The sequence below is a fragment of the Sinocyclocheilus anshuiensis genome, unplaced genomic scaffold (assembly GCF_001515605.1).
Source record: "Sinocyclocheilus anshuiensis isolate Anshui unplaced genomic scaffold, SAMN03320099.WGS_v1.1 scaffold948, whole genome shotgun sequence".
In the NCBI taxonomy this organism is placed as follows: domain Eukaryota; kingdom Metazoa; phylum Chordata; class Actinopteri; order Cypriniformes; family Cyprinidae; genus Sinocyclocheilus; species Sinocyclocheilus anshuiensis.
Genome location: NW_015549709.1, coordinates 1,003,210 through 1,025,464, shown reverse-complemented (window position 1 = coordinate 1,025,464; position 22,255 = coordinate 1,003,210). Strand labels below are relative to the sequence as shown.

The 22,255-nt window shown below is 35.2% G+C and overlaps 2 protein-coding genes across 3 annotated transcripts in view; one reads left to right on the top strand and one right to left on the bottom strand.

Annotated features, from left to right (window-relative positions):
* Window positions 1-22,255, top strand: part of capn5a (calpain 5a) — a 24,762-nt gene that overhangs the window by 1,410 nt on the left and 1,097 nt on the right. The window contains exons 2-13 of one of the 2 annotated variants that reach the window (XM_016450075.1): window positions 3,783-3,955; window positions 7,724-7,803; window positions 8,471-8,522; window positions 15,012-15,220; window positions 16,166-16,358; window positions 16,443-16,636; window positions 17,979-18,056; window positions 18,859-18,943; window positions 19,421-19,531; window positions 19,605-19,727; window positions 21,159-21,355; window positions 21,445-21,566. In XM_016450075.1, the coding sequence (XP_016305561.1) occupies window positions 3,791-3,955; window positions 7,724-7,803; window positions 8,471-8,522; window positions 15,012-15,220; window positions 16,166-16,358; window positions 16,443-16,636; window positions 17,979-18,056; window positions 18,859-18,943; window positions 19,421-19,531; window positions 19,605-19,727; window positions 21,159-21,355; window positions 21,445-21,566 (1,609 nt within the window). In that variant the 5' untranslated portion in view covers window positions 3,783-3,790. Of the gene's footprint in view, window positions 1-3,782; window positions 3,956-7,723; window positions 7,856-8,470; window positions 8,523-15,011; window positions 15,221-16,165; window positions 16,359-16,442; window positions 16,637-17,978; window positions 18,057-18,858; window positions 18,944-19,335; window positions 19,532-19,604; window positions 19,728-21,158; window positions 21,356-21,444; window positions 21,567-22,255 lie in introns of both variants that reach the window. The other variant, XM_016450076.1, reaches the window with a different exon arrangement.
* Window positions 12,869-13,954, bottom strand: ompa (olfactory marker protein a). Its single transcript, XM_016450077.1, has one exon. The coding sequence runs from the start codon at window positions 13,922-13,924 to the stop codon at window positions 13,265-13,267; it is 660 nt and encodes a 219-aa protein (XP_016305563.1). The 5' UTR covers window positions 13,925-13,954; the 3' UTR covers window positions 12,869-13,264.

Here is a 22,255-nt window from a genome sequence, read left to right as displayed (position 1 = left end):
GCATAAACACATTTCATTACACCAAATACACAAAACAATGTTCTTTTTAGCAGCATCATATGACCCCTTTAAGTCATTCACTAAAAGTTGAGCTTACACTGGGCCCAAAAAGTGTTTGGAAGCTCAAATAACAATTTGTAATTGTACTACATAAGCTTGGCTTCATACATCCACTAAAATCACTTCACGGTTCTTCATTTTTGCCTAATGCCATTTAATCATCTGCTGTTTTACAGACTAATTAAAAGACATTGAGCATAAATGAGGAAAAGTGAAGTTAACCCTGTAAAACATATTAAATAATAAAAAATCATTTTTTTTGTTTATTAAATGGAACAATTATTGAAGGTGTAGGGGGAAATTGCATATGATTTTTATGTATAATTTTTAATATTTAAGGCTTTTGTTAGATTATGAAGCTTAAACTCAAGCAGGAAAAATGTTATTCAGAGGCTCAAACTGAGCAAAATATGCAATTTGGTGCAGATGCTGATATTTATGTTGAAAATATCAATGTAAATCAATGAGATCTTTATAACACTATAGTTGTCACTCTATATCTCCTAATATATTCAACACGTATAATGCAATTCAATACAGTGATGATGATTGAGATAATAAATGTTCCTCAAAAGCTTGATAATCATATTTGATACTCACATTTTGATTTAAAAAAACAAAACAAGTATGGATAATCAAGTAAACCTTAGTTGCGTCAGTCCAGTAAGTGTTAATCTTAAAATATTAAGAGACTTGAGCACAGATGATGCATGTTTTCTCTTTTTAATGCAATGACAGTGACACATTTTAAGCGTCCAGAACATTTCTGAGGCCTTTCAAGCTATGTCAACAAAGACGCACCCTCTGGAAAAACACTATGCCATCGCTGACTCATTCTCATGATCCTGATTGTCCAGAATGAAGATCCATGTGTTGTGAAATAGTGTTTGTCTTCAGAAACCTGGATCTTTTGTGCTGTCAGTGTGATGGTGCGGTTCTGTTATGGATAATCAAGTAAACCTTAGTTGCGTCAGTCCAGTAAGTGTTCATCTTAAAATATTAAGAGACTTGAGCACAGATGATGCATGTTTTCTCTTTTTAATGCAATGACAGTGACACATTTTAAGCGTCCAGAACATTTCTGAGGCCTTTCAAGCTATGTCAACAAAGACGCACCCTCTGGAAAAACACTATGCCGTCGCTGACTCATTCTCATGATCCTGATTGTCCAGAATGAAGATCCATGTGTCGTGAAATAGTGTTTGTCTTCAGAAACATGGATCTTTTGTGCTGTCAGTGTGATGGTGCGGTTCTGTAATTCCGGTCTGGATGGGTGTATGGTGTCTTAAACGGATTCATCTGAGCTCCGTATCGATCTTTTCTCTCTCACAGTCGTGTCTAATGCTATTATGGTTGTGTGCAGATGTGAATGGGGTTCGTCTTTCATTTGTAAATCCTGCAAGATGACCCATGGTGTTCCGTCAAGAGTGATAAACACCAGAGCAAAAAGCAGAAGCGTACAGTAAACTAAAGGAGGGGCCAGTCGTGTTTATCAGATGCTTCGAGACAATTTCTACATTTTTTTCCTCTTTTTGGATGTTCTGGTTTGACGGCGTGATACTGACTCATGTCTCACTGCTCATGTGGCTTTTAGATGTATTTTGCATGAATGTTAAACAGTTTTACATAAGGAGTAGTTCCTACCATGTCATTCCAAACCCATATTATTTTCTTAAGGCAAGACATGCAGGCAAAACCATTGCTTTTCAGGCATTCTTTTTACTATTTTGCTTCCATAACGTATTCTTTTTAGACTAGTGGAAAGAAAACATCCAAAATACACATTTAAGTGTTAATTGTTTATATTAATATATTTTTTATTTGAACCCTATTCACCTGTAGTGCGTTGCCATAAACCCATATTATTATATTTTACACAAAAAGAGTTGTTTGGCAGAATGTCAGAGCTTCTGGATTTCGGGTTTTCGTTTTTTTCAGATTTGCACTTTATTCTTAAAGCAATAGTTCACCCAAAAATCTAAGTTTGCTGAAAATGTACTCCCCCCTCAGGCCATCCAAGATGTAGATGAGTTTGTTTCTTCATCAGATTTGGAGAAATGTAGCATTGCATCACTTGCTCACCAATGGATGCTCTGCAGTGAATGGGTGCCATCAGAATGAGTCCAAACAGCTGATAAAAACATCACAGTAATCCACAAGTAATCCACACCACTCCAGTCCAGCAGGTAACATCTTGAGAAGAGAAAAGCTGCATTTTTGTAAGGAACAAATTCATAATTTAATGTTTTCCTTGTCCTCTATCCATAATAACGCTTCCTCCAGTGAAAAAGTCATCTCGCCTGAATCAAGAGAGAAATCTGCACAGATCAAACACTGTTTATAAGCCAAAGCAGTTCTAAACAAATATGTGGCTGGATTTTGATGTGAGAGACAACAGGAGATGGACTTTTTCACTGGAGGAAGAGTTATTATGGATTGTGGACTCGTATTTTGGCTGGAAACAACGGATTGAAGTTAAAAACATCTTAATGATAGATTCGGTTCTCACAAACATGCAGCTTTTGGCTTCATAAGATGTTAAAAGTATATTTCACCCAAGTATGAAAATGAAGTCATCATTTACTCACCCTGGTGTTGTTCTAAAGCCGTATGCCCTTCTTCCTTTTTCGGACCACGAAAAGAGATTTTAACAAAAATGTGCCACGCACGCTTGTCTATAAAATGCCGGTATATGGTGATCAATGTCAAGCTTTTAGAAAAGACGCAAAAGTATCACAGAATGGTCCCATGTGATGTGCCGTATATTCCAAGTGTCCAGTTGGTCTCTTGTGTGCTTTTCCTGGGCGAATCGGAGTGAACTGCGGTCCTAATAGTCTCATGAATGCCCAGTCCTCCACTGAGACCAACGGCCAAGTCAGGATATTCGTTAAATAATGCATGTTAAATTGGAACACTTGGAATATGTGGCTTGTGTCGCACTCTGTGATACTTTTGCGTCTTCTTTAAAAGCTTGATGTTGATCACCATATACTGCCATTATATGGACAAGCACACGTGGGACATTATTTTTGAAAAATCTCCTTTTGTGGTCCAAAAAAGAAAGAAGGGTATACAGCATTCGGACAACACATGGGTGAGTAAATGATGACTTAATTTTCATTCTTGGGTAAACTATCCCTTTAACTGCTGGACTGGAGTGGTGTGGATTATTGTGATGTTTTTATCAGCTGTTTGGACTCTCATTCTGACGGCACCCATTCACTGCAGAGCATCCATTGCTGAGACACTGATGCAATGCTACATTTCTCCAAATCTGATGAAGAAACAAATGCATCCTAATCTTAGATGGCCTGAAGGTGAGCACATTTTCAGTAAATTTTCATTTTTGGCTGAACTATTTCTTTAATGTAGACTTTAGTCTTTGCAACTTCAGGGATCTTCTCTATTCACGAACAGCTTGTAACACTCCAAAGAGAAAGGAAAACTTGAATTCGCATCATATGACCCCTTTAAATGTTATTCAGGCCAGAGAAACACATCCAAAACGGTGTTTCTACATTAGGCTTTTTGCTCTATTATATTAACGACAGCCATAACTCAGTTCCTGTTCTGAATAAATCGTATTTCCTCTGAAAACGCACACGTACACCGGAACAGATCAGGCACAGTAAGGGATGTTGCAGTAAACCAATCCCACCGGCCAGGTCAATAACCCGCAGAAGATTCCTGCATTATGATCTTTAGTCTGTGTGTCGTTCCAGACTGCAGGATGTTCTCGTCAGTGAAGCCGTTTGAAGGGCAGCAGTTTTCAGCCCTGAGGAAACAGTGCCAGCAGAACAGGACTCTGTTTGAAGACCCCGTCTTCCCCGCTGTAGACCGGTCGCTCTTCTATCATGGAAACCGCATCGGAAAAGTCACCTGGAAGAGACCAAAGGTAAGGAACAATCGCCACTGGTGCAAATAACGCGAGTCATTTGTTGCATAATATGAACCCGCTGCTGCATTTGTGGTGTAATCTATATGAATTTTGTCTGAAAATGTTGGTCTATTTTCCCTATTGTATTATTAAATAAACCTAATTATTTTATAATCAGATTTATTTCGTAAGTCTGGTCATTTAACACTTAATGTTCAGGATTAAAGTATGAAACTTGTAATTGGTCTACTTTTTTTTTTTTAATAAAATGATTTTATAATCCAATTTATTTTATAAATCTGATAATTCAACACTTGACGTTCAGGATTGCAGTATGAAATGATATATTTCCCTATTTTATTATTTTAAAAAAGTCTAATTATTTTATAATCTAATTTATTTCATAAATCTGATTATTTAGCACTTACACTTCAGGATTAAAATATGAACTGAAAGTATGAGCAAAAGCAGAAGTTAGCAGACAGCAATGATTCATCCAAAGACTTGATAATTAAATGATATAACTGTATGATAATTAGTGCCCTTTCGTAACATTAATGCACTTTAATCATTTGAAGGTTGATTTTATGGCTGGCTCGATTAAACCCATCACGTCGTCATAACTCATATCTGATCTGTGTGTGTATGGAAGGTGTGGCTCTTTTGGCCGTAGATCTTGTGTAACTGGACACTGTGTGTTACTTGTGCTTTTAAACTCATGCCAGATAAACGTGTTTATAGTTGAAACAATAGCCTCTTCATACAGTCCCCTGCTCGACTCCTTTGTGAATGCTTGACAATATTATATTTAGCCAAAGATTATAATAGTTATTGTTTAGAAATGTGCATGAGTAAAGGTTTGTGTACAGGACTGGTTTCCTGTAGCTGTCATAACTGGAGTCTTGTGTGGGATAAATAAATGTTTTCTTAGTATATAAATAAACCTGAGTCAAGATGTATGTAGACCATGGCAAAAATAATAAATAAATCTGTTTTCAAATGCAATATTCAGTACACTGCCATTTAAAAGTTTGTGGTATATTAGTATCTTTGACCAGCTTGTGACACATCTTCAGAAATTCATAAATAAGCACAACCCTTTAGTGCAGAAGGTCTTTAAAATGATGAAAATTTTAAATTGTATCTAATCTCATGAATTGTACTGTATGAAATGTGGTGTTTCTCCTCTTGTTTTCAGCAGCATTTAGCTAAAGCTCATCACACAAAAACAAGCCCTAAATATCTTTGTCAATTAAAACTGAATCCAGTCCATTAAAGGCTCTGGGAAAAATCTTTCTGGCAATCCATTAACTAGTTAAATATGCATGAGGTTTTAAGTGATCATTGAGTGGACTGTCATTGTTAGATAAGCTTAAAGCTTGCTTTATCTAGTGAGCGGCTAATGTAACTGTGTTTGTGCAGTGATTTTCATCTGTAGATTTTTTTTTTTTTTTCTTTTTTATCATCTGCCAGGTGAAAATGGTGCATTTGATCACTTGGTAAAATAATAGCACACCTCTCTTCAACAAACTCACCGTTTGAGGGATCTTTCATGTCAGGAACACAAACATTACACCCAAAGTTTAATACCAAGTATGCTAAAGTAAACCCCACTAGAAAGGTCACACAGAGCAGCATGTTTGCATTTAGGGAGCATCGCTTCATATATTCAGGACACTCCCTGTTTCTCCATCCATCATGAATGACGGTGTTCTGTTCAGGCATGTGAGTGCAATGTTGTTGAACAAGTGCTATGCAATCTTCCGCCCACTAGAAACCTCCTGTGTCATGAACTGCTGAAGCTGAAGTCTGTTCGGCTGGTGGCAAAACAGACCTTCACTCATGATTGAATGTCACATGAAGCAGCTCTTCCTCGCTGCAGCTGACGTTTTCTTTAGCATCTGAAATAATACTAGATGTTGTGTTGAGTAAAGTTGGGCAGGGAGAAAGAATGTGCAGTGTGCAGGTCCATGTTTGTAATGTAGGGATGCATACTTTGGCCCAAAAAAATGTATATTATTTTATTATCATTATTATAGTAGTATGACTATATAATAATAATAATAATAATAATAATTATTATTATTATTATTATTATTTTATTTTGATTAAAGCTGCAGTCCGTAACTATTTTTGGTTAAAAATGATCCGAAATCAATATTTGAGCAAGTACATAACCAGCCAGTGTTCGAAACTATCGCCTTACTTTAGCCCGATTCACAACGGTTATCTTATAATAATGTTTTCTAATTTGAGTGGTACGGGTAGGTTTTCGCGGGAAATTCGAGCATGTCTCTGCGTCATTACGTCACGTCTGTAAACATAAAGAAGTTGTCCCGTCTACTAGGATATCGCATGTGAGGATCCTGCAGGTGGCCGATCGTTTATAGCCTTTTCTCACAGAAGCTAGAATAATTTAATTTATCATTTTGAATGCGGATTGTAATCCAGAAAGGATTATGTGTTTATGAAACACATGTGAATGAAATTTAACTATATTTCCGTTTTAAATGTGCTTATAGCCTGGGATTACACAAGATTTGTATTTTAAAGACAACCAGTTCGAAGGGAGCATAATTTGCTTTTTGGGTTAAAAGAATTTCTTAATATGAAATTCGAGTGGTATGACAATTGGACATTAGACTGTGCAGAAATTGAAATCTACACGCTAATACACACTATACTCATAGTCACGCAATGCTGATGTTGTTAACATTAACAATTTGAGAATAAAGTATAACAATAATAATAATTTGCACGGTTTGATGTGATATAAGCTAATTTAGATTCAGTGATTGCCACACATACTCCTCAAAACATTAGATTCATCCGCGCTGGAGCCGTGCCAGAGCACAACCCACGCAAGCTAGATAATTCTGCACACAGTTGCAATTCCAGGTTTTCAACCAGAGATGGCGACAAAGAGGCAAAACTTACAGACTGCAGCTTTAATAATAATAATTATTATTATTAGGCAAAATATAAGTTATTACCATTTGTAATAAAACAAATTCACTGTAAAATAAAAGATTAATAATGATACTAATAAAATATTATTTCAATATATTATAATAACTAATATTAAAATATAATATAATTAATATTGGTTTTATTATTAGTATTAGTATTACTATTAACAACAACAATAATAATAAATTATAATTATTATATCTTAAGTTCTTAATTTTCAGCCATTAAACCATCAATCTTTTATTTTACCGGAAAACCTCAGGAAACCCTTAAAGTTTCTCCTTTGTTGGCAATAGGTTCATAAACGCTGCTTCTTACAAATCAGGTGAAATGAATGATGCACGTTGCATTCCCAAATGCATATGTGCCTAAATGTGCTTATATTATATTTATTTAAATAAATCCCAACCAATGCGTTTTTGATTTAGTTTTAATTAATCATTCAACACCAGTCTGTTGAAGTCAACATAAAATAAAAATGCTCATCAGTCTCTGTTTTTTGTTTTTATTGAATATCTTGAATTTCACGTTGACTTTTAACCAGAAAAACCAGCTTCCCCATGTTTGTTGCATTTCAGGAGAAAACTAACCCTTAAACTAAGCTTTTAAATGGTTAGTTAGAACATTAGACCGTTTCAGCAGTCATTGTACCTCAATGACACACTAAACAGGTTAATCAAGAACAGAAAAACATGTCTGGATTAATTAGAGGTGAAAAAAACACACTGCCCTGCGGTCCTTCTGTAACTGGACTCTGTTTAATACATGTGTGAACATAGAGAATCATGGGAATCTCTTTGTCTGTCTGTATAACAGGAGCTGTGTGAAGACCCGCACTTGTTTGTGAATGGGATCAGTGCTCATGACCTGCACCAGGGTCAGCTGGGAAACTGCTGGTTTGTGGCGGCCTGTTCCAGTCTGGCCTCCAGAGAAGCTCTGTGGCAGAAGGTGAGTTCATGCTAGTTAGCGGTTACCATGGTAACCACAACTTCTACCTAGTTACCACTATGTATAACTGTTTTAACTTGACATGGCATCTTAATTAAAATATGGAATAAGACACTGAAAAACCAGTAGAAAAAAAAAATCAGAGCACGACGCCAAGGTCATTGGTTCAGTGCATGAACTGATAAATAGTATATCTTGAATGCGATGCGAGATGCATTAATTATAAATTACATATTATGCAGTATAAATTACATATTATGCAGTGCATATGCACTACTGGTCAAAAGTTTGTTTTTTCCACAAATATATTAAGAAAGAAATGTTTCTCAAGCAGCAAATCAGCATATTAGAATGATTTCTGAAGGATCATGTGACACTGAAGACTGGAGTAATGATGCTGAAAAATCAGTTTTGATCACAGAAATAAATTACATTTTAACATATATTCAAATAGAAAAGAGTTATTATGAATAGTAATAATATTTCACAATTTTTGCTGTTTTCATTGCATTTTTAATTAAATAAATGCAGCCTTGGTGAGCAGAAGAGACTTCTTTCAAACACATAAAAATCTTAATTATTCTAAACTTTTGACCAGTAGTGGGGAAACTGCTGGTTTGTGGCGGCCTGTTCCAGTCTGGCCTCCAGAGAAGCTCTGTGGCAGAAGGTGAGTTCATGCTAGTTAGCGGTTACCATGGTAACCACAACTTCTACCTAGTTACCACTATGTATAACTGTTTTAACTTGACATGGCATCTTAATTAAAATATGGAATAAGACACTGAAAAACCAGTAGAAAAAAAAAATCAGAGCACGACGCCAAAGTCATTGGTTCAGTGCATGAACTGATAAATAGTATATCTTGAATGCGATGCGAGATGCATTATATGCATATGCACTACTGGTCAAAAGTTTGTTTTTTCCACAAATATATTAAGAAAGAAATGTTTCTCAAGCAGCAAATCAGCATATTAGAATGATTTCTGAAGGATCATGTGACACTGAAGACTGGAGTAATGATGCTGAAAAATCAGTTTTGATCACAGAAATAAATTACATTTTAACATATATTCAAATAGAAAAGAGTTATTATGAATAGTAATAATATTTCACAATTTTTGCTGTTTTCATTGCATTTTTAATTAAATAAATGCAGCCTTGGTGAGCAGAAGAGACTTCTTTCAAACACATAAAAATCTTAATTATTCTAAACTTTTGACCAGTAGTGTAAATTTAAATTTAAATTTAAAACGAATACATTTAAATAAAATTAAAGAAGTTTAAACAGAACGCAAGAACACTTGCTGGTTCTTTCATTTCAATTTTTTTATTTATTTCAATTTCTTGTTTTGATGACGGTGGTGGCTAATACCAATTAACCACCTTCATTTGAACTAAAATAACTCTAGTAATTTTGATATTTTGTCTGAAACGGTGATTACTGTGGTAAGGGTGTCCTCATCTGAACAACCTTGCTCCGTGATATCAGCGGCCCACCCCCTTATCATTAGTTTGGTTAATGAATAGGTTAAATGTCGATGAAAGTTAATATTCCCTCTAGTGAGAAGGATTGCTCCCATAACCAGGATATACTAGTCAGAAGATGTGCAAGTTATATAGAGTTTATGCTGTGGGAAATCATTCTCCTTCAGTCTAGATTGACACGTTCACACCATATTCCACCTCGTATTCGCTGATAGTGAACGTCGTCATTACTCGGCCTCGCAGGGTTAATTATTGCCTGGAAGATATTGCATCCTGTCAGAGAGGAGGACCGATCTCACATCAACACCTCGTGGCTATGAAGTATTGAAGGAAGGAAGCAGAGGTTGACTTCAGAGTCAATGGAAACTGATTGCAGGTATAATCTCCCTGAAGAAACATGGTTACCAGTCTTGAACTTTAACCACCTACCTTTATTTCTGAGGGCAGTGAGAACAGTTGTATTTGACCTGTCCATGGTGTGGCATCACCAACCTCACTGTATCCGTCTTAATGAGCTGTCATTTAAAGAGTCGGAAACACTGAAGCATGTTAAAACATTGGCCTGCCTTGTTCAGTCTGAATGCATTCACACCATTTGTCATAATTTCAAGTTTTCATAATTTACGACTCTGTGATTTTACTTTGAGTTATTTATATCTTTGGACTGCATAGAATCCCTCAAAACTCCAAAACTGATCCATGTTCTTGATGTCTATAAAAATCAGGGCTCAACAACGATGAGTTTTACTTGCCCTGCCAACATTTTCACCAGCTCCACGACAAAACATTTTTGTGCAATGTGTTTTTATATTTTTAGAAATATTTTTATTTTTATTAAATTGCAAAGTGTCTACATTTTTTTTGTATATGTTTTTGTTTAAAAAAAATTACAAAATGTTCTTTACAAAAAATACAGCTGTAACCCAGATTCAAAAACAATGCAAAACATTACTGATTGGTTTGTAGTTCCATTTTATTTGTAGTTTTTTAAATTGTTTAATTTAGTTTTAGTATTTTTATTAGTTTTGTTTTTTAATATTTCTAATGAACTTTAGTTTGTTCTTTAGTTTTAGTCTTTTTCTTAGTACTTCATTTTGGTACTTTGGAAAATTATTAAAATAATGCCTTGGCAACTAACTGAAATTAAATAAGTTTTATAAATAATTTTATTTTATTTTTTATTAAATCTTTTATTTCAGCTTTATTTGAATTAGCCGAAACAATTTTATTAGTTTTAATGTTTTAGAGAGCAGTTACAACATCATTGTAGTTATCATTTGTAGTGCTAATGTTTCCAAGACAATCACAAACCAAAAAATGTTTTGTAATATTGACAAAACATCAGACACAGAACGCAGTATAAGTGTGGCACAAATAGTTCTAGCCTGTTGTTTTGTAAGAAATAATAAGTCATGTTGATTTGAATTTCACAAGTCTTATTTTTCATGAAATAAACCTCAAATTCTGCTCAATGTCTGATTGTTATTGTTGTATACAGTGGTACGTCGATTCCTCGAGTGTAAGCTCATAATTTCACACAGAACGTGAGGTTTCCTCATTACACTGTGTTTGCAGGTACACTGTAATCCTTACAAACAGAGTCATGGGATGTGCTTCCCGAGCAAATGATGCATTATTAGGACGAGTTTGGTTTCGAGAGAATGAGATTGCCTTGATGGCTTCTGACTAATTGGAGACTTGGGGTTATCACCTTTCTCTATGTTAATTCGTGTCCACAAACGATGCACACTCGTGGACAAACACTGAGTCCCACGAGACGACTTCTGTTTGTTTCTATGTTACACATTTCCAGATGCGAATGCATGGAGAAAGTTTTTTTTTAACGCACTTCCGTTCACTCATGAGCTTACAGTCGTACGTCATCCGTCCGTGTCGCTCCACGTAATTCTCATTAAAGAGCCTCGCGGGACGTCCTGCCGTAACGCACCTCACACGGATATACACCGGTGCGCAGGACGCCGAGCTCTCCATCTCCCTCCGAGCTGTGTGTTCTGTCTCTACTAGACGTGGCGTTTCCTCCTGAGGTCTAATTACAGTCTTGTAACACATCCCTGTCTTCCTGCCATCCCCCTGAAGACCTCCGTCAGACACACACTCACAGCTCTCGTCTGGACACACACTCTTGCATGGTGAGCTGCCTACCTAGCCAGTATTTAAAGATGCTAAAGCTGCTCTTAAAGGTAGGCAGGGATCATAAGTTGCCATTTAAACCTCATTCTGGCCATTTTATTAAGGCAGCATCACATCTGTGCTTCATAGAGAAGAGAATCCCAGAATTGCGACTAGCTCTGTGGGGGAAAAAAAACACAGTTTACACTGTTTTGTTAGAGTGTAATTATACATTTAAGTACTGAGTTATATTAATTAACTACATGTACTTACTATATGGTTAGGGTTAGGATTAGGGTTTGGCTTAGGGTTACTTGCATGTAATTGTGCATAATTAATTGTTATTATAATAGTAAGTACATGTATCGTGTGTAACAAGGACACCTTAAAATAAAGTGTTACCCAGAATTACATGCAACTAGTTACTTTAATTCATTAATAATACTTAGTACTTATTTGTACAATTATACCTTAAATGACCCAAATTAACCCCTAGAATTATACCTTAAATGACACCTTAAAATAAAGTGTAATTAATTGTAGTTTAAGCTTTAGTAATTTTATGTGCTTTTGTCATTTTTTTTTTTTTAAATCTCACTGATTAGGTTTAATTTATTTTTGTTTTAGTTCTAGTTCTGTTTTTTTTTTACTTTTTAGTATTTATTATTTCCTATTTTATTTAACAAAAAATTTTAGCCAACAATAAAAAAAACCTTTTCGGCACTGCATGAAATATAAAATAATAGTCTGATATGTTGTAATCGATGCCCACTGCTTTTTAAAAACTTTATTTGCTTTTTTTTTAGGATTTTTTTTGATTATTTAAATATGCATCTAATTTGATAATACTGCTAAACTGATTTATTTACATTTATTTGCAATTTACAACTTTTTTGATTATTTTCAATAGATTGTTATACAGTATATACAAAAATTATTTTTCAAATTTTTTATTTATTTCAGCTTTCATTTACAAAAAATGTTTTAATAGTTTTTAGTTGATGATTAAAAAACTTTTCAGTTCTGCATGAAATATCCATAAAATTTTGTAATTAAATGGTTTGTGTTTGCTGTGTTGACAAGCTGAAATGTTAGCTATAAAAGTACTTTATTTTATTATATAATGCAAAAATAATTATTTTATATAATATATTATAAATAAATAAAAAATTAATAAAATGAGTAATTCAAATGAGTAAAAATGATCTATTTAACCATTATTTGAAACTCTATATGAGTTATAGATGTTCATGCCTGGAGAGAAAACTTTTTCATAGATAATTTGAGAAATGTAATGGAAACACTTGATGACATAAACAAACGGATGAATTGGCTTTTTGAACCAGTTCATTGAATCAAAGCGTTCAAAGAATCAGTGAGTCAGACTTCCCAGAACTAATGCGTGGCATTTGCCTGAAGGCAGGACGCTTTGATTGATTCCCGATGTTGATTCGGCTGTGTGATGGTTAGAGCCGATGCTGGTCAAGACTGATGACCTTCCAGTACTCAAAAACCAAACATTCACATACAGAAACAGAACGAGTGACAAAAAATATTTTATTTAACTGTCTATAAGCATCAAAACGGCACAGGATTACATATTCACAGGACAAAATGCATGTGCATAATTAACAGTCTTTCTAAAATGTTGCTTTTCTGGACAGCAGGATGAGAAATGAAGCTAAATAAATAATAAATGACTAAGTTTTTATGATTGATTGGTGAAAAAAGAGGTTTGAGAGCATCTAACCTTCCTGGGGTTTTAGGATACGATGCTTGGAGAGATTCCATCTATTAATTGTTTTTGTTGAAGGTCAAAGAGCATGAGATTTTCTCTTTCGTCACTCCCTCCTTGAAAGCGAACAGGAAGTACATGACTTTCCGCACCTTTGCCAGCTCTGCGATCCTCTCTCCGAACTCCTGGATATCCGCCTCCAGACACTTGATGGGCAAATCGTCTGGATCTCCGGCGTTCCTCCAGAACTGGCCGGTGGGCTCCAGCAGCTGCCTGGTCATCAGGTTGGTCAGGTCGGGCGTCCAGAGCTGGCAGATGCCGGTGACGGTGAAGCGTCCCGTTCCTTGCAGACTGACGTTCCAGCGGGAGAAGGTCAGGTCCTGTTGGCTGAAGTCCAGCCGGTAGACGGACTCGTGTGGCAGCAGCAGCCTCTCACCGTCCTGCCGCTTCTGGTCCTTCTGCTGCAGCGACTGCACCCTCAAACGCATCACCTCCGTCAGCTGCAGGTCCTCTGCGAAGGTTAGCTCTATTTCTGAACCCATGAGCAGATCGTCTTCGAGTCGAGGGAGGATCGGTGCGCTTGTGGTTTGTGTCTGTGTGCGACTGAATAAACTCTCTCCTCTCTCAACCTTCACTTTCCATCCCACCCCTCCACCCGCCTCTGTAGCCCCACGGGGCAAAAAGCCTGGTTTCGTTGGGGACTTTATTGATTCTGCCATACATGCTCTGAGCCTCTGGATAAGTTTTGGGAGCAGGAGGAGGAGCGAATCAACCGGAGATTCACTGCTAGAGTTTGACGTGTTGCAGCACTAGGCAACAGATGCTTAGGATTTTTTTGGGGGAAGAATTTCTTTGGATTATTTAAATATGCATCTGATTGATAATACTGCTTTTATTTTATTATTTTATTTTATTTTAACCCCACATTACCTTTACCTAATGCCTATGGACATTTGACTATTTTTATTTTATTTTATTTTATTTTAACCCCACATTCCCTTTACCTTTACCTAATGCCTATGGACATTTGACTATTTTATTTTATTTTATTTTAACCCCACATTCCCTTTACCTAATGCCTATGGACATTTGACTTTATTTTATTTTAAATTAAGTAATTAAGAAATAAATTTTATTTATTTATTTAGGTCTGATTATTTTCATTAGATTGGCATGCAGTAAAAATCCAAATATAGGGGTGAAAAAAAGTATTGCAATTTTATTTTTTTAACTTGGTGTAAACACAGTACAACAAATACTTCTATGATTTATATATTCTTCACTTAGTTTATTATTATTTTGTTATTATTATTATAGACTGAGTTTTTAGCATTGCGGTATTCTGAATTGAGGGTAAAAATGTGCTTAACTGACATGAAAATGTACAACTAATGTAAAACTAATGCTATTAAAATTTAGGAAAATGAGAAATGTTGCCTTGGCAACTATCTAAAATGTTGAAGTACTAAAATTGAAAATGTAAAGTATTAAAATGACTAAAATTAAAATAAAATATAAAAAATGCTAAGATTATAATTATATTTAATAGTAAAACAACATTGCTTTAAATATGGTTAATTAATGTAAAACAATTATCAAAAATTAATTTCTTATTTTCTTTTTTGATGTTTGGAGTGAGCATGTTCTTGATGGTTTTCATATGATTCACTCATAAGCTCCTGTAATTCCATTACTTTTTTGTGGTTTTTGTTTGCCCACATTTTCCTTGTCTGCATCAGAGGTCTGGCAGTGTGTGTGTTTTAGTTGATTATAGTTATAAAAAAGCAGTGTTTTGTCTGTTTATAGGTTATCCCAGATTGGAAGGACCAGGAGTGGGACAAGCAGAAACCGGAGAGCTATGCTGGGATATTTCACTTTCGCTTCTGGCGTTTTGGAGAATGGGTGGACGTCATTATTGATGACCGACTACCAACCGCAAATGGGCAGCTCATCTACTGCCACTCCAACGACAGTAATGAGTTCTGGAGTGCGCTGGTGGAGAAAGCCTATGCCAAGTAAATACCACAGCCAATATCACACAGAAAAAAAAACATCAAATTGAATGGAGCTATCATATATTTAATATAATATGATTAAAAAGCATATTCTTTATATACACACTGCCATTCAAAAGTTTGGGATCAATATGATTTTTAATGTTTTTTAAAGAAGTCTCTTATGCTCATTAAGGCTGCATTTATTTGATCAGAAATACAGAATAAAACCGTAATATTCTGAAATATTATTACAATTTAAAAAAACAGTTTTCTATTTTGATATACTTAAAAGTGTAATTTATTTTTGTGATCAAAGTTTAATTTTCAGCATCATAACTCCAGTCTTCAGTGTCACATGATCCTTCATTATTATCAATGTTGGAAATGGTTGTGCTGCTTCATATTTTTTTGCAACCTGTGATACTTTTATCGTGTTAAATTGATAAAAAGTGATAGTGAAGATTTATATTGTTAGAAAATATTTCTATTTTGAATTAATGCTGTTCTTTTAAAATTATCTATCAAAGAATCCTGAAAAAATTATCACAGTTTCCAAAAAAAATAAAATAAAATGAAGCGGCACAACTATTTCCAGCATTGATAATCAGAAATGTTTCTTGAGCAGCAAATCAGCATATTAGAATGATTTCTGAAGATCATGTGACCCTGAAGACTGGAGTAATGATGATGAAAATTCAGCTTTGATCACAGAAAAAAATTAAATTTGAAACTATATTAAAATAGAAAACGTTTTTTTTAAATTGTAATAATATTTCGGAATATTACTATTTTTTTCTGTATTTTTGATCAAATAAATGCAGCCTTAATGAGCATAAGAAACTTCTTTAAAAAACATAAAAAATATTACTGATCCCAAACTATTGAACAGCAGTTTGTGTGTGTATATCTAACCCTAATATACTTATTTTTACTGTTTCATTTATCTGGTCCATCTTTTATCAGGTTATGTGGATGTTATGATGCTTTGGATGGCGGAAACACGGCCGACGCTCTTGTGGATTTCACTGGTGGAATATCTGAGCCCATGGATCTGCTGGAAGGGAAGTTCAGCCAGGAGGAAGAGGCCCGAAATCAGCTGTTCGAGCGCGTTCTGAAGGTCCACAACAGAGGAGGTCTGATCAGCTGCTCCATTAAAGTGAGATTCACATGTATTAGTGTTTAATGTATTAATGTGTCTCATCCCAGTCTCGTGTTCATATTTGGATTCTCGTTTTCGTAGGCGACGAGTCAGGCGGACATGGAAGCCCGTTTAGACTGCGGCCTGGTCAAAGGTCACGCGTATGCGGTGACTGATGTGCGTAAGGTGCGTCTGGGCACCGGCCTGATGGCGTTCTTTAAATCGGAGAAGCTCTCCATGATCCGTATGAGGAACCCGTGGGGTCAGAGAGAGTGGATCGGAGCTTGGAGCGACAGGTTTGTGAACATCTGGAAGCTGTTTAGTGTTACTGTCGAGTGTGTGGTTTATAAAGGGGCCTGTACACATTTAAACACTTCTGCATGATGCTCCAACGGAAATTTGCAGACTAAATTCTCTATTTTGTGTTTTACTGTTTGTGCAATGCAAGGAAACATGGCCTTATTTAACGGTGGAGTTTTTCCCAGCCTTCCCCTGATGTAAATAGTTTGATTTAGGGCACAGAAGCACTTCAAGTGATCATGTAAACAAATTCCCCAATTGCTAGACAACATGCGCCTAATGCTAACATTTCCAGTGAATGTGCTAAACAATTAGAAAGAGAATGATTTTGAGCGAAAAATTATTTGTGAATAAGAAGGATTAAAGTATTAGTACCATGTAAAAAAAAAAAAAAAGGATGCTATGGAAAAATCAGGAAATGTTAAGGCTGTGCTGACTGAGATGCTTTGTCTCAAACCACAGATTGTGACTATAAAATGTATTTTTGTGCTCATACTGCCACCTACTGGAGGACAAACTCAACATCAAGTGTCATATTTCAGCATCGTAAAATGCATTAAATAATTTTTTGTTCATGCTTTGCCAGTTATCTTGAGTTCATACTGACTGTGTTCACATTGCAGGGTTTTAGGAGAGAAAACAGCATTTAAATACTCCAAATCAGCAATCTTCAACCAAAGACCACTTGTTTTTTAGAGACCTAATAACATGTGAATAATATATTATTAATGCATTTACTTACTTTTATAATGCTTATATTGCAAATTCATTAAAATAATCAGTATTGATGTACAGAATATTAAAGCATTTAATTTTATTAAATACATTTTAATTTGTACATTTTAATACATTTTAAAATCATACATGTTGATGAATTAAATTTTTGGTTGAAGGTAATACAATTTGTACATTTTAATATTGTATTTTTCTTTAATGCATTTTTTTTTATTAAATAAAATCAAAGGTTCAAAAATGCAAAAACAAACGTATAAAATATGCCATTAAAATGCATTTGGTTGAATTTTTTTTTTTAAATATATCAAAGCAAGTCACTTTTTTATATAGTGCTTTATGTAATACAGATTGTTTCAAAGCAGCTTTACAGTAATGAACAGGAAAATAATGATTCAGTGTTGCAAACACACACACACACACACACACACACACACACATATATATATATGTATATGTATATGTATGTGTGTGTGTGTGTGTGTATATATATATGTATGTATGTGTGTGTGTGTTTGTTTGTTTGTTTTACAGGGGATCGAATTGAATTGAAGCACTATAATGTTTTTTCTTAATCAATTTCGGTCTGTCTCTGTCCATCTGTAGCTCAGAGGAGTGGAAGAGAGTCAGTAAGAGCGAGCGAGAGAAGATTGGTGTGACCGTGGAGGATGATGGCGAGTTCTGGTGAGATTCATATCTGAGATTAATATTCAACAAAGGAATATTCTGATCAAATACAAATGTTTCTGACTCCGGAAAACGCAAAACTATCCAGTTTCTCTTTAATAATAAACATAGTAAGTACTGTCATTGTTTTCATCAGTGTGCTCCCTGTATATATCTGTTAACATCTCAAATAATGTTTTAGCATTTCTATCTGTGACATGCTGTCGATTACCATAGAAAATAATGTTTCATTAGAATTGGTTTAAAAGCAATGTGTGAAGCTTTTTGCTAAAGCAGTTACATTAATTCTTCATTGCAAAAATGCATCATCCTCCTTTTATGGCATCTTTGCGATTATCATGAAATTATTGGGTTTGCCTGGTTTACATGCATGACAGGAGTAATATTGCATGTAAGTTTTCACACATAAGTTAGTGTTTTTATGACACTAGTCATGTTTGAACATGCATGTTTTGGGACTATACTTTTCAAAACGTGTATTTTATCTATCTATCTCTCTCTCTCTATATATATATATCATTTTTTTTTTTTTTTTTTCCCTAAAATAAGTGACAAGTTGAAATTTTCAGTGGTTATCAACAGGTGCTGCACTGTGCTGTTAAGTTACTTAAACTTACTTATATTTTTGCCTAAAGCTGAATTATGTGCATGAAAAGTATGCAGCTGCTGATTTAGGACTTTAGTTCAGAATCAACTCATGAACTCAAACTGAAACTCCTCGTAAAACTGTTCAGTCTTCTCATTATCTTCTTATTGATGGTTGTTCTTTTCTGTCTGTCCATTGCCTTTCCTCTCCCAGGATGGATTTTGAGGATTTCTGTAAGTATTTCACAGACCTGATTCTGTGCCGCTTGATTAACACGTCGTACCTGAGCATCCACAAGATCTGGGAGGAGGAGCAGAAATCCTCTGTGAGGACTGCCGGACGCTCCAGGATCGGGACCAATGAATATTCCAGAAGCATTGGCTTCATTCAGAATCTCTCCGGATATATCATTTTTTTTTTTTTTTTTTCCCTAAAATAAGTGACAAGTTGAAATTTTCAGTGGTTATCAACAGGTGCTGCACTGTGCTGTTAAGTTACTTAAACTTACTTATATTTTTGCCTAAAGCTGAATTATGTGCATGAAAAGTATGCAGCTGCTGATTTAGGACTTTAGTTCAGAATCAACTCATGAACTCAAACTGAAACTCCTCGTAAAACTGTTCAGTCTTCTCATTATCTTCTTATTGATGGTTGTTCTTTTCTGTCTGTCCATTGCCTTTCCTCTCCCAGGATGGATTTTGAGGATTTCTGTAAGTATTTCACAGACCTGATTCTGTGCCGCTTGATTAACACGTCGTACCTGAGCATCCACAAGATCTGGGAGGAGGCAGTGATGCGGGGCTCCTGGTGTCGCCATGACGATCCTTTAACGAACCGATCAGGAGGCTGCATCAACCACAAAGCCACGTTCCTCCAGAACCCACAGGTGCGCAGCGCTTGTTCACAAGTGTGTGTTTATTGTGTAGACGGGTACTGAAGAGTGGCTCTGTGTTTTTCAGTATGTGTTCGACGTGACGAAGGCTGAGGACGAGGTTCTGATCTGCCTGCAGCAGCAGGACAAGAGAGCTCAATCCAAAGATGGGAAAGGAGACAACATCGCCATCGGCTTTTATATCCAAAACGTATGTATATTATGCACACAAATGAATCTTGAAAAAACATTCTGCTGATTTGCAAAAGAGGCCTAGTATTAACCTATTCTGATGATGCTGAGTTCAAAAATATCAATAAAAACTTTCCATCGTGAGTTTTTTCTCAAAATAAGAATGAAGATCATTCAAACTATATATGTATATATGTATCAAAATAACAAAAGCATTCAAATGTCAAAACCTTTGGTTTTAATGACAAAAGGACGTATTAAAAATGTATCATTTAACTCACAATCTGCAAAGGAGTGGGAAAATATGTTCAAATACTCAAATACATTTAATATCAAAGAACTTTACAAAATAATTTTTTTTACAGAATTTAGCATTTTCTTCTGACACTAGTCATAATTCTGACCTTGAAATCAGGAGTAGGAAATTGTGAAGGACAATCAGAGAATCTGTTCAACAAATAAATATTCTGATCAAATATTCCTGGCTCAGAAAAATGCAAAAATAACTGGTTTCCCCTTAATAAAAAACAGGATTTCTGCGGGTCGTAAAAAGGCCTTAAAAGTCTTAATTCACCCTTCCACAAATTAAGGCCTTTAGCAGAACGTCTTAAATTCATCAAGTCATGGCATTAAATGTTGCATGCACTGCAAAAACTGAATATCTTCCTCAGTAATTTTGTTTTCCAATACAAATATCTACGCATTCTTAAATCATGATAAACTGGAGAATGAAAAAGGTATAAAAGATATAAAGTCTTGTTTTCTAAGAAATTAAACAAAATGAAGTGAGTTTACATCTGTATGAAAACTTATTTTCCATTTGAATTCAGTTTTTTATTAATTCAACTTAAATTCAATTCATTTAAACTCACTTTTTTGTCTAAAAGTAAAGTTTTCAAACTTTCTACTCATTTTGCTTCCTAGACATTAACATTTAGAGATCATATGGGCTTATTGTGTTCCCTTCGATTTATTCCTTACATTTTCTTGATTTGGTCTTAAAAAGATCTTTAAAAATCTTTACTTTACATTACTTTCATCAAACCTGCAGAAACCCTGAAACATAATGAGTTCTGTCATTGTTTACCGTGATGTGCGACCTGTGTATATATATCTGTTAACATCTCAAATAATGTGTTCAGAAGCAGTCATACATGTGAAAATGGGCTGAGAATCAATTGAGCAGATGGTTCAGATTCAGACAGGAATCGTGTGTGTGTGTGTGTGTGTGTGTGTGTGTGTGTGTGGTGTTTTTCTGCTGATAATACAAAAACTTCTTCACCTTAAAAATAATTATTGAAAGCAAAAATGCAACGAAATGCACATATTTTATGAGTAAGTGTGACATGTTTAAGCAAAACGGACACTATTTTTGGAGTAAGAAACAAATATTGGATTTCATTGATCAAATATGATATTAATTGATTGGTCGAGATGTGTTTTCTGATAGGTGGAGCTCAACCGGACGTACCGCATGCACACCATCCAGAAAACAGTGGGCAGCTCCATCTACATTAACTCCCGCAGTGTGTTTCTGCGCAAGGACCTGAAGGAGGGCCGCTACGTCATCATTCCCACGACCTTTGACCCCGGCCTGCAGGGAGACTTCCTGTTGCGCATCTTCACGGATGTGCCTGCCGCCTGCAAGTAATACATCAGAAATGTGTATTTACAGTAGTCTTTTCTGTTTGCAGTATGGATGCTGAGTGTATTGATGAAGGTTGTGTGGTGTTCAGGGAGCTGACATTAGACGAGCCGCCCCAAACCTGTTGGACAGGGTGCTGTGGGTATCCAAAGCTGGTCACACAGGTGCACGTCCACAGAGCAGATGGGCTCCAGGCTCAGGACTCAGATGGATGTGAGTAACGTCAGGCTCTTTCTGTTCCTGTACTCAACATAAAGAGATCCTTCAAATATGATCATTCAGACAATTTTCTTTAACAATCTGGTCTTCTGCCTATTCAGATCTGATACATTCATGATACACATAAGACATCTGACATCATGAAATGGAAATAAACAAAATCTAGTTCAAAATGCATGTGCCAAATCTTTAGGAGTGTAATCTTTTTTATTATTATTCATATTTGTTGAAGCACTTGACATTTTTTGAATTTTTGAGCATTTTTCAACCATTTCTGTATTGAAGCATTTTTGCATTTAAAACCATTGTTTAAGTGTTATAATCACCAAGTAAAATAATAAATTAATTTTATGACGACTTAAATAATTTGAGTGTACTTTACCATACAGAAGGATGGGGTCGGTAAGATTTTTTTTTGCTGATTTGCTGCTCAAGACACATTTCTGATTATTATTTTTATTATTAGAAGCCATTAAAAAAATGTTCAGGTTTCTTTGGTGAATAACTTCAAAAGAACAGCATTTATTTAAAATTTAAATCTTTAGTAACATTATAAATGTCTTTACTGTCACTTTTGATCAATTTAATGCATCTTTGCTGAATAATAGTATTAATTTCTTTTAAAACTTTTGAATGGTAGTGTATGTTTTAATCTGTGAAGTTATTTTATTATAACTTAAAAT